Raw genomic sequence first — 13019 nt, 5'->3', positions numbered from 1 at the left:
CAGGTGGGACGAGATCATTCAGGACTTAATGGGCAACATAAGACCTTTGGGCTTTAAGTGCAAAGAGAAGCCATTACAGGATGTAAGCAAAGTCAATTTGGCTACTATATTGAGAAAGAACTCTGGAAGGGCAAGATTGCAAAGAATAATATCAATGTAAAATCTGTTGTGATTGTCCAGCTAAGGGCTGAGGGTAAATTGGACCAAGGTGTTGACACCAGAGTTGATAAGATATAGTTACATTCAGGTTACCTTTTGAAAGTAGCACCTACAAGACTTGTTGATTGCATCTCAGGGTGGTTGGGAGGGTAAGAGAAGAGTATCAGCTTAGTGATGATGTGTGAAGGTGTTAGGGGAATGTGTCTGAGGAAGATGTTGAGAATTCTGTTTGGGATATGTAAGTGCCGAAGTATCTATTCTTATCTGTTCTCACTGACATCAGGAGGAGAATCTAGGCTGGTGGAAATTTAGGGATGGTAGAAATGCTTTTAACATATAGAAGAATTTTCTATTGATTAGGACTTTTCAAAACAAAAGGGACTGATGTAATTAGACAAACTATATACATAGGTTTTGGGGTGTGTGTGTATTTAAAGACAGAGTAAAAAAACACTCAGTGGTAAAATGCAGATTCTGAAAGAGAACACAAATATGATCTAATTCTTATTTCTAAATATTACAGGAATTATAAATTATGAAGTAAGAACACACATCTGTTTCAATTAGCTTTATCATTTGTAGATATGTTTTACTCAGTTCCTATCCAAACAACCCAGTGAGCACCATAAAAAAAGTCTGTAAATCTAGAAAAATTCAAATATCAAAATGCTTATGTAAATTGGTTTGAGTTTACTCAGTATTTCATGTCTGTGATTTTATTTAATTTATTTTTGCACAATTCTAATACCTAGAGAGTAAAAAGGCAGTTTTATGGTGGAGAAAATAAAGAAATTAAGAAACTATTCAGCATGACATTGTACATAATAAAAGAGAGAGTGAGCACTTGTACTCTGGTCTCTGGTATGTCTCTATATTTATATATGAGGTTGGACAATCAAATTTGTGAATGCACCCTAGAGAATGTGCTACATTCTTCATTGTTGGATACCACTACGTTTACCTTTGATGTACTCCCCTTGGTCATCTGGTAATGATGTTCAGCAGTGAGGCAGGCAGTGCAATTTTCCTAGGATGATTTAGCAAACTTAATTGTCAGATGTCAGTTGCTCAACCACAGCTTTGATGGTCATTCCAAAAAAGAGAGTTCCAAGATTGTTCTGAAGGGTGGACTAGGTACTGGTGTCAGTGCACAGCTTCCCACGGGGAGTACCTTGAAGGTGACCATCGTGATGTTCAGCAAAGAGGTACGAGCATTTTTTCTAGGATGAGTTCACAAACTTAATTGTCTGACTTCATGTAACACACACACACATAGTCAGATATGTTAGTATAAATAAATATATAAAATGATTATATATTCAAATGGATAAAATATTAACAAAAATCAAAACATCCCACAAAGTGTCATTTTAAAAACACTAAGATATAATTTTTGTTTTAAATTACTGATATCATCTCATTCCTTACTTAGACTTAAGTAGTCTTTTTTCATTTAAACTTTTTTTTTTTACATATTGAATAGGTACTTTTACTAATCAAGGATTAATTTAAAAGGCTGTTAAAACCAAATAGACACATTGCTCAAGTGTCCTCAGGATATTTAAAAATAAATAGATATTAAAAGCTATAAGCTTGCACAATGAGTGACATGCATTCTAATTTCTTTTGTGCTCCAATTGTGTGAAGCCTCTAAAAGTGCTCAACTCCCATTTCCCAACAAGCTCTGCCAATGTTGATAACTTTGTTCTCTTCCAGGAAGTACTAAGGTTGAGGTTTTATCACTTGAAAGACAGGGAGAATTGTGTACAAAACAAGACCAGTTTTGAGATGCTGTTGCCTACACACACAAATTAACTTCATGGTTAAATGCATTTTTTTCAGAAATATGAGGAAAAACAGTTTTTATTTTAAAATATATGTTTAGACTGTTTATTTCTTTATTTAAACAAATTTAGTAAGTTACATGGATGCATTGTATCATGCTGAAGCCAGGGCTTTCAGTGTACCCATCACCAGAATGGTGTTCATTGTACTCAATGGGTAGATTTTTCTATCTCCCTCCTGTTCCTTCTTCTTAGTTTCCAATGTCCATTATACCACATTGTGACCATACACACTTATTATTTAGCTCCTCCTTATGAGTAAGAATATGTGGTATTTATTTTTCCATTTATGAGATACTTTGGATAATGGTCTCCAGTTTCACCCAAGTTGCTGCAAAAAAAAAAAAATCGTTTTATTTTATGCCTGAGTACTACTCTATGGTGTATATACTATACCACATTTCATCACTTGATGAACACATAGGTTGATGCCATATCTTTAAAACCATAAACTGTGCTGCAATAAACATTAAGATAAAGTTGCCTTTTTTATAAATGATTTGTTTTCCTTTGGGTAGATATCCAGTAGTGGGACTGGTGGGTCAAATGGTAGACCTACTTCCAGTTCTTTGAAAGATTTCCATAGCTGTTATACTAGTTATCATTCAACAGTGTATAAGTGTTCTATTTTCACCATATCTATGCCAGTATCTATTGGTTTTGGAATTTTAAATAACAATGATTCTAATAGAAGTAAGGTAGTATCTCTTGGCTTTAATTTGCATTTCCCTGACGATCCATGACGTGAGCATTTTTTTTTTTTTTACATGTTTCTTGGCCATTTGTCTATCTTCTTTTGAAAAAAAAAAAACAATCTGTTTATATCTTTTGCTCACTTTTTGATGGGATTATTTGGGGTTTTTCCTTGTTGGTTTGTTTGAGTTCTTTGTAGATTCTAGGTATTAGTCCTTTGGCAGATGCATACTTTGTGAATATTTTGTTCTATTCTGTAGATTGTATTCTATTCTCTTTATTACCTTCTTTGCTGTTCAGAAACATTTTAGTTTTGTTAAGTCCCATTTATTTATTTTTATTGTAGTTTTATTTGGTTTTGGTGTCTTACTCATAAATTCTTACTTAGGCCAATGCCTAGAATAGTTTTTCCTCTATTTCCTACTAGAATTTTTATGATTTCAGGTCATGAATTTAATGTCTTTAATGTGTTTTGAATTAATATTTTTATATGGTAAGAAATAGGAATCCAGTTTCATTCTACAGGTGGCTATCCAATTTTCCTGGCACCATTTATTGAATAGAGCATCCTTTCCCCAGTGTATATTTTTATCTGCTTCGTTGAAAATCAGTTGGTCATAGATATTTGCTTTTATTTCTAATTTCTCTATTTTGTTCCACCAGCCTCTGTGTCTACCTTTATACCAGTACCACGCTGTGTTTATTACTATAGCCTTGCAATATAATTTGGAGTCAGGTCATGCATTACCTCCAGATTTGTTCTTTTTCCTTAAGATGGCTTTGGTTATTTCGGCTCTGTTTTGGTTCCAGGTGAAGTTTAGGATTACTTTTTCTAGATTCATGAAAAATGACATTGGTATTTTGTTAAGAATTGCACTAATTCTGTAAAGCACTTTGAGCAGCATGGATACTTTAGCAATGTTGATTCTTCCAATCCACAAGCATGGGTGTCATCTTCTATTGCTTTCCTCAGTGTTTTACCCTTCTCCTTGTAGAGATCTTTCACTTCCTTGGTTAAGTACATTCCTAGATATTTTATTTTCTTTGCAACTATTATAAACAGTATAGTGTTCTTGATTTGACTGTCAGCTTGACTGTTACTACTGTGTAGTAAACTGCTCCTGATTTGTGTACATTGATTTTATAATCTGAGACTTTACTGCATTTATTTATCGATTCTAGGAGCCTTTTGGTGGATTCTTGTGTTTTCTAGATGTAAGGTCATACATGTATTATCAGCAAACAGGGATACCTGACCTTCTCTTTGACTTTAAATCAGATGTAGTTGTTACAGTGACATAAATCATAGTGAAGGCCAAGCAACAAGGTGCCGGCTAAAAGATCAGAAAGAGAGAAATGGTTTAAGTTCTTTTTCTGTTTTACTTAAATGAATATTACTAATTAGTTTTTAGGATGCAGTACTAAAAAAAGGAATATTGTAGCCCGGGCATGGTGGCTCAACGCCTGTAATCTTAGCACTCTGGGAGGCCAAAACAGGTGGATTTCCTGAGCTTGGGAGTTGGAGATCAGCTTGAGCAAGAGCAAGACCAGACCCCATGTCTAAAAATAGTTGAGCATTGTGGTGCACACAGGCTGAGGCAAGAGGATTGCTTGAGCACAAGAGTTTGAAGTTGCTGCAAGCTATGACACATGGCACTCTACCAAGGGTGAAGAAGTGAGACTCTTGTCTCAGAAAGAAAGAAAGAAATAAGGAATATTGTATAACATATGACCCCCCATCTTATATTCTGTGCCTTCAGTCTTATGATTAATTCGAGACCACATTTTATTTTAAACATACTGTAGTAATCCTATGATTTAGAGGATAGGCTGATGGAAAAATAGAGATAAAAGCATCTTGTCTCAATTTTGTCATCTGCTCTAGGAAGTTCTGTCATTCTCTGTGTCCTACACATCTGGAAAGGCTTATAGACAAACAAAAAACTCATGAAGTTCAGATAATAAAATAGATAATGTGTTTAGACAAATTTGGATATTTCTGTTGTACCACTCATCCATGCAGAATATACAGTTCTGGTGAGATTTAAGTGTTGCAAAGTTTCTGTGTAATTGCTTCTATTTCTAAAAAAGAATCAAGAGGTGTTTATCTTTTTCCTTGTGGGAAAAATCACTTTATATTTTTACTATTTAAAAAAATCACACATACTTATTATAAAAAAATTCAAGTAATATAGAACACAATTTTTGAAAAAAGGCAAAAGCAATCACTTCGAATTCTGTTAAAAGTAAGCATTGCTAATTTTAGCTGAATGTTATTATACACATCTTTATGTGTTTATATAAGATAAATAGATTAAATATTTTTACAATGGCTATAACTTGTGCAGTATTTTAAACAAAAGCATTGCATTTTAATTTTTAATTTATCATAAGACAGAGAAAGTAAATTAAAGCTGAATATTTGTTTAATTTCAAATAAATGTTGTTGCTGTTTTTTCAACCACAAGAAATATTTTCCAGAGGGAATCTCAAATGTTGAGAAAATAGGTCATAAAAGATATTAAGATGTTAGATTCACTATTTTATTAATCATATGTGCCAATTTTAGGTCACAAAAGATGAGGACATTAATACTTTCACATTTTTTCAATCTCCCTTTTCCATGCCACTAAATATTTATTATTTATATAGGCATTTTTGTATTTTCAAGATTTTTAATTTTTACATTTAATTCTGAAACCACAAGTCCCACAGTATTTAATGTGACATTTATGTACAGATTATATGTAGATAGATAACCCTAAGTCTTTATCCAATTTTTGTATTTCTAAGCTTTTAAATTTGAGTCATCAGGATTTTATCAGTAAGGGCTTCTGGGTGGGTGCTTTCCGCTGCAAGTTCTTTTGAATATGAGAATTTCTACACTTTGATTTGGACAGCATTAGGGCTAGATATAATATTTTTGGGTCATGCTTCTTTTCCCTTGGGAGATCCTTCTGGATAAATGGAAAAACTCTTCTTTATCTGCAGGATTCATAAATTAAATTGAACATGCTTTAGTGATAGGCACAAATTGTTCTTTGAAGACGTATATTTACTTTATTTTATTTCAGAGAAATTTTCATGTAGTGTAATAATTCTTCAAATTATTCTGAGCACAAAATGTTCTTTGAAGACGTATATTTACTTTATTTTATTTCAGAGAAATTTTCATGTAGTATATATGCAAATTTTTTCTCCAATCTATTTGGAATTTCTCTCAGGCATTTTCTTTTATAAGTTTTTCAGGAGTGTTTCTGCTTCTTGCTTTTTCTGATTTATTTAGCGCTCAATTTATTTTGTCTTAAGTTTATTTCCTTTTGTGTGCAATCTGTTGTTTTGTCATCCTGTATTTGAGTTCTTATTTAATTTGTTATTAAATAAACTTATGACATGAAATAATTGTTAGAATTCTCTCCACTATAATTAGTTTTTTTCCTAGACTCAGTTTTTCCTGTCTCTTTACAAGTAATACACTATAATCCTCTTTTTTCCAAAGGGCAATGTGGAAGTGTGGTGTAGGAGGGACTGGAGAACTTAGCAGTGACAAATGGGATGTTTACTAATATAAAGCTATTATGGAATAAAGGACTATAGAACAAAGTCAGTAGGTGTGGAAAAAGGACCATGAATATGAGACAAAGGTGCCGCCTCATAAAGGTTGGTGACAGCCCCAGGTCATCCAGCCTGTCATTCTGTCTTCAATATATGAGCCATTTGGTTTGCCCTTTTTTATACATCTGTACTAAAAATTAACAAATGTAGTTGCACATCTTCTGTCACTTTATGTTGTACAATCTCAATAAATAGTTTACTAAATTATTATAGCAGCAAGACTTTTTAAGATTTGGTCTATGTATAACTCTTGCCCACAAAGCTGCAGAAATTCAGAGGATTTATTACACCTGAGCACCCCAGTAGGATTCAAGCGCCACCTTGTGCTGTTTTAGGTGATTATAGACCGATGATTTCTCCCCAGTATATCTCTGGTTATAAATCTGATTTTCTTGAGGCACCTTATCTTTTTGAAAAGTAAATTTTATTTTTAACATTTTATTTTGAAATTATTTTATATTTAATCACACCTTTTCTATAGCTTTTAGTGATTTTGAAAAACTATTATTATTATATGCAAATATTGTAGGCACCTTTTCAAGTTTTTGTTCTATATTAATTCTGGATTGTATCTCTATACAACTTACTTAATTTTAAATTGGTATAAATTTTAAATCATTGCTAGATATGTTTCATGTAATGTGATGCTGACGGCTCTTACTTTATGATACTTTAAGGTCTTAGTATAAAATAAGGCATTTAAAACTCAACAAAGATATATTGATTTTAATAAAAGGAAAAAGGAAGTTAAGACTGAAAGATATAAAGATCTTCATGTATTACTCTTTTTTTCTCACTGTATCTGATCAGATATGGAGGAAATAATTTAAATTTAAACATTAAAAATTCACCTTCACAACTCCAAAAAATTACTAATGGATATGTAATTTGCTTAAAAAGGTAATATTCCGTGTGCCCTAGTAGGTTATGTGCGTAAAAGAGGGAGTAATGACATAAATAGATGAAGAAATTGTGAAGATAAAATATATGAAAATGTAGATTCCTCAGCTGAGGTCAATTATTTGCTAATTACTGAAAATCATTGGAACATCTTCTTAAGTTGTTATGGAAGCCAAATACTTAACTAGTCACCCATGAAAATATCCTGTAAGAGATTAATCTGTAGTTAATTGGTTACTCTTTGGATTAGTTAATGCAGATTTTTATAATATGCCAGTACTTATACTTTTTCTTTTTTCAGAAATCAATAATCTAAAACTTACATGAAAGACATTAACTGAACAGTATTTTTTCAAGCAGGTCATGTCATTCTTTTGTGATATGTTTTCCTCCTTGGACATTTAACGTGTTTTTTAGAGTGCCATGTGGAAGCAGATATTGTCTATGAAGTATTTTTTTCCTCAATAAAATTTTAAAAACACTAGTCAAGTTCAAGTGTTTTCTATTTATACTCTCACTTAATCAAGCCAAACAAAGCCAGCAGGGGTCAGGCTTTTCTAGTGTATGGATTTGAATTTTACTCTGTTACAGTATCTTTTAGAAACCTGCAGGTTTATTGCACCCATAGCATTAGACCCTACAGAAATCAATATTAATACTTATCAGTTATATTGTTAACTAGAGTCACAACAAGTGAGGAGTTGTGCAGCTCCCCAAAAGTTTTCTGAACCATTTGTCTAAAATTAATAACCATCTGCTGCTAAAAACATGTTTTAAAAAGATACCTTATTTGGTATGTTATTTCTTCTAGTAACTGCTTATGAGCTTCATATTAGGTTATCTGTATGTACAAAAATGAACAAGTATGAGGCTGATTTTAGAATGTTGAAAAACCAAGAACAAAAAGAAAAAGAAAAACCAAGAACATATGTAATGTATTTGTTCTGAAGGCGACTAATTGTTTTTTATTTTTAATTCAGGACTTGGCCTTTCATTATCAAAAGCCCCAAGCAGTATAAAAACCTTTCTTTCATGGATGCAATGAATAAGTTTAAATGGAATAAAAAGGAAGGCCTTTCCTTTAACAAGCTGGTTCTTAGCCTGCCGGTGAATGTGAGATGTTCCAAGACAGACAACGGAGAGTGGTCGGTAAGCTCGACTTTGTTTTAACCTCTGAAAACCTAGATGGAGCAATATGTCTGAATTCATCACAGGATGAACAGACATGTACCCATAAATCTCATGTTCCGGTTGTCTTTGGATACTCTGATGATTTATTTGCTCAATAGTTACTTGGATTGACTGAAAACTCCTGATTCCACTCCTTTTGAAGAGAGAGATTTATTCTAAAACTAAAATTGGGATGAAGACAGAATAGGATGGATAAGAGCTTAAAAAGCGATGGAGCCTGCTTTGTGGTTTTTATTTTCCAAAGGAGTGCCTGGCTCTCCGTCTACTCCCTCTTGAGCCCGAAGCTTCCACCATCCCTGATGTGTGAACCCCAGTAACCGCCACCTGGCCGCAGCCCCTGCAAAGGAGCAGGTGGCTGAGCGCGCCTGCGTCTTAGCTCGCGCACTCAGCTGCCGCGTCTGTGCTTGGCTTTCAGATTCAGGGGATGACAGCGCTCCCTCCGGACGCAGAGCGGCCCTACCGAGCGGAGCCTGCGGCCTGCGACGCGTCCTCGTCCTCCGCCCCGCACTGCGCCACCGCCCTCCGGCTGCTGCTGGGCCTGACCCTCCTCAGCGGCGCGCTGAGCACTGAGTGCTCGTGATTAAAGTCCTGTCGCCCTGGTGACCTGATTTCTGTGATCTGAACCTGTCGTTGAAGGTACAGGATGAAAACCTTGCCACTTGGAGCACGAAGAGATGCCCACAAAGAGCGTGCAGACTTTTCTCCCTATTTCCCCTCCTCTCTCCTTCCCGGTCTGCCCGAGAGAAGCTCATCCCGTCCAGGTCGCTTTTTTCCTTTAGAAATGTACATGCAGATGGCTGATAAAATAAAACTGGCCTGACTTACACAACATAACCATTTGAAAACATCGGACAGTCACATGGAAATATATGAATTCTTTATTTCCTTCCACATTCCATTTTATTACAATACTCACTGTTGCTATTTCTCTTTTTGGATGTGACTTTCATGTTTTGAAACATGCCTTTCTTTTGAAAATATAAAAGGAACTACTCTCCGTTCTCTTTTTCTTTCTTGTTCTTTGAGTGTGACCTCCCATGTGGAGCAACAGCTCTTCTCTCTTCACACTAGTCGGCTCTGGTACCCCCGGTCTGTGGGTACCCCTGGACTAACACACGCCCATCTCAAATTACTTTTCTCTCACCTTCCTTTTTCAGTGCTGGCCAGTTGGGTTTTTCTCTTGAGCTCTGCCACTATTTGAAAAGAAAGAAGCTATAGGAAACACAGAAACGGTACGTAGCTGAGGAGAAAATGAAAACCCAGTGCTGTGAGGGGAACATCATGAGGCCCCAAGTTCAAGACAGTCAGCGCTGGAGGGTAGGAGATCTGTGCAGTCCCTCACTGAGGTGCTGGGTGACGCCTGGGGGCATACTGGCTCCATGTGAGTCACCGTTGTGGTTGTAGGTTTATTTTTATATTAGTTACAATGCTAATTTTCTATATAAAATTATTATCAATAGAAAAATCTCTTGATGCTTTAGGTTCTCTTTCTATAGGTCAGCCAAACCTTGTTTCTGTCCTGTTCTTGTTTCTTAAGGTAAATGGGTTTGGATCATATTAATAAACTAAACGAAATGAAATTTTTGTGCTGTATCTTGTACACTTCTTAAGTTAAGTGAGTGATTCAGTACTGGTGGTGTCAGTAAAATCAGTTTAAGAATGTTGCAATTTTCCATTCCATTTTTAAGCTCTTTCTGCCCTGCAGTGTCTTCAACACAAATTATATTGCCATTTAAATCAATGTTTTGGAGTGTTTCTTTCTTGATTCTTAGAATTTTTCCATTTGATGAGATGTTTGCAATATTTATGAGGCATATTTTAAAGTTAACTTCTTTGTAGTTTATAAGTGCTATATCAGATTCTATGATTTTCCATTCAAATATTTGTATGAGAAATATGGTAATCCCAAGTGCTCTCTATTTGTAATTTCATGTTTATTTTTACTACAGAATTTCTGAATCTGAGGTGTCTCAGAATCCAATGATTTCCTTTGTAAATTCTGTAATGTCAACTTCACTTTTATTGTTCTTCAGTGAGGAAGGTGAACATACAAATGAAACCTGCATTTGTGGGGCCAGTCAAGGAAATCTGTTTTTCCATTAGTGTTATTAGGAAGAAAGTTGATGTTCTTCTCCAGAAATTCTCATAAATATATGTGGTTTTGAGGAATTGACCCATTATTTTAAATTAAAATGGCCATCTGCTGCAATTCTGTAGAATTCAGATTGTATTCTGCGTTATGTACTCTTATGTTGAGCAGAACTTTCTGAACAGCCCAAGATTTTTATTAATTCCTTTTCATAGAAGCTTTTTCTTACTGCCCTGGATCAAATCACATTACCTGAATCTTAAGCTATCAGGGCCTGAGACTGAGCAAGTAGGAAGTTTCCATGTACGATGGTCCCTTGTTTGATCCTTAGGTGTGCTGGGGCAGGAGTGGGGGCTGCTGGACATTCTAGGTAAAGCCAGTATTCATCAAGGTCATCTGAGGATGCTTATTATTGCGCATAAAGGCCATTTCCAGTTTTTAATACAATAAATATTTTTGATTAACAGTTTTTTTAGTCAACACTTTCTCAAATCTCTAAGGTTTCCTGGGTGATTATTTCTTTTCTGAAGGGTGCTGAGGCAGGATCAAAGGAGTCTCAGCAGTGATAAAAGTGATACAGCCAGCAGAAGCAGACATACTAAGATCTGTGAACTTTGTCTTAATGGCTACAGAGGCCAGTGAGGCCAGTGATGGGTGGCAAACAAGAGGACACTTGGAATCAGTATATAATTGCATCACATATATTTTACTCAATCAAACTCTTATTATTGGGCATAAAGGTCATTTCCAGTTTTTAATATGATAAATGTTATTGATTACAGTTTTCTAGTTAAAACTTTCTCAAATCTCTAAGTATTTTCTTATAATCAAGTTACAATGTGAAAATACAGAAATAATCAGTGCATATTTTCAAGAATTTTGATGAATATTGCCGGATGTCTTCATTATTCTTAAATGGTTCAGAAAAAAATCTACTATCTATCATCTATCAATTATCTGTCTATCCATCATCCATCAATTATCTCTCTCTCTCCTAGCTGTCATAGTCTACCTATAGACAGGGTGGTAATTCAAATATAGTAAATAATAATTGGCAAGACTTAATAGAGGAGATAAAATTTCTTTGTACCATTTTTGCAACTTTGAAAGTTTAAAATTCTTTCAGAATAAAAAGCTACTAACGTAAACCACACAATAAGGCTCCAGCTAGAGTAAAGTGATCCACATCAATTTCTTCTGTTTTTGGTACTCGCCCATTTTCAGGTAGCAAGGAGAGAAGCTGGGTTGTGATTACTCCCCAGCTGGAAGAGGGGAGGAATGATTGGCAGTTTGCCAGCTCTGACTGAGGACGGGGTGTGTTCCCAGTTTGGAGGTCCAAAACAAGCAAAGGGCTTGGAGTGAGGAAGGATACTAAAAACAAAAACAAAACAGACCCAAAAAAACCTTGCAAAAATAAAAAAGGAAAAAAGAGAACTTGCAGACTGGGGATCATGAAAAAATGCATAGAATTTATATTGTTTTCCCTCTAATTATAAACCTAACCTATAATAATGCCTACTTGCTGAAGAAAAGTCAGAAAATATAATAATTAAAATAAAATTCTGTCAGTCACTCAGAGAATACCACACTTTCAATGTTCTGGTGCTTTTGGCATGTGTCTATGATGGTATATATTTGTATGTATCATGTACGGATGGGGATAGGAATGTTAGATGATGCTACTAGCTTGGAAATGAATTCCAAAATATCAGTGGTTTAACACAATAAAGTTTATTTTGTATTCAAGTAATTGTTCAATATGCGTGGTTCATCTGGTGCTTGGCCTCCCTTCTTGTGATTTAGGGACCCAGAATCCTGCGGCTCCAACATTCTTAGAGCCTACAGGTCCTCTGCATTCAGCATGCTAATGGAGAAGAATGGGACCTAGAAGTGTCATGAGTCATTTCCGCTTTTATCCTGCTCACTAAAATTAGTCACATGGTCTTACCAAAATTCAAGAGGGGCTGGGAATGTAATCTTTGGGCAACTACAGAAGAAGACCCCTGTAGACGGGAAGCTATCCCAGCTGCAAAATTGACTATCATCGACTCACTCCCATGATTACAAGGTTTTTGAGTTTAAAAAACAATTACCAAACCGACATAGGATTGTCAACTATGTCTTTGGCAAAATAGGCTATTAAACAGAATAGTTTCTATTTATTTAGTTAATTATTGACTATTGAAAGCCTACTTAAAGCCAGGCTATGTACTAGAATTAACATTGGGGTATAATCATGAGCAAAACCAGATATTGTCCTTTCCATTATGGATATTAGAATCTTCATAATGAAGATTATCAGTGAATAAACTAAAATCTTTCTTTCTTTTTTTTTTTTTTTTTTGAGACAAAGTCCCCTTATGTTGCCCTCGGTAGAGTCCTATGGCATCACTGCTCACAGCAACCTCAAATTCTTGGGCTTAAGTGATTCTCCTGCCTCAGCCTCCCGAGTAGCTGGGAGTACAAGTGCCAGCCACAACACCCAGCTATTCTTGTTGTTGTTGTCGTTGTTTTACCAGGCCCAGGCT

The 13019-nt window shown here is 35.1% G+C and overlaps 1 protein-coding gene across 1 annotated transcript in view; it reads left to right on the top strand.

Annotated features, from left to right (window-relative positions):
- The window catches only part of MOXD1 (monooxygenase DBH like 1), a 104305-nt gene extending 92089 nt beyond the window's left edge, over positions 1-12216 (top strand). The window contains exons 11-12 of the mRNA XM_053592533.1: positions 8192-8360; positions 8818-12216. Coding sequence (XP_053448508.1) covers positions 8192-8360; positions 8818-8982 — 334 coding nt within the window. The 3' untranslated portion in view covers positions 8983-12216. The remainder of the gene's footprint in view (positions 1-8191; positions 8361-8817) is intronic.
- The last annotated feature ends 803 nt before the right edge of the window (positions 12217-13019 follow it).

The sequence above is a fragment of the Nycticebus coucang genome, chromosome 5, assembly GCF_027406575.1.
Source record: "Nycticebus coucang isolate mNycCou1 chromosome 5, mNycCou1.pri, whole genome shotgun sequence".
NCBI lineage: Eukaryota > Metazoa > Chordata > Mammalia > Primates > Lorisidae > Nycticebus > Nycticebus coucang.
This window is presented reverse-complemented; position numbering and strand designations above follow the sequence as displayed.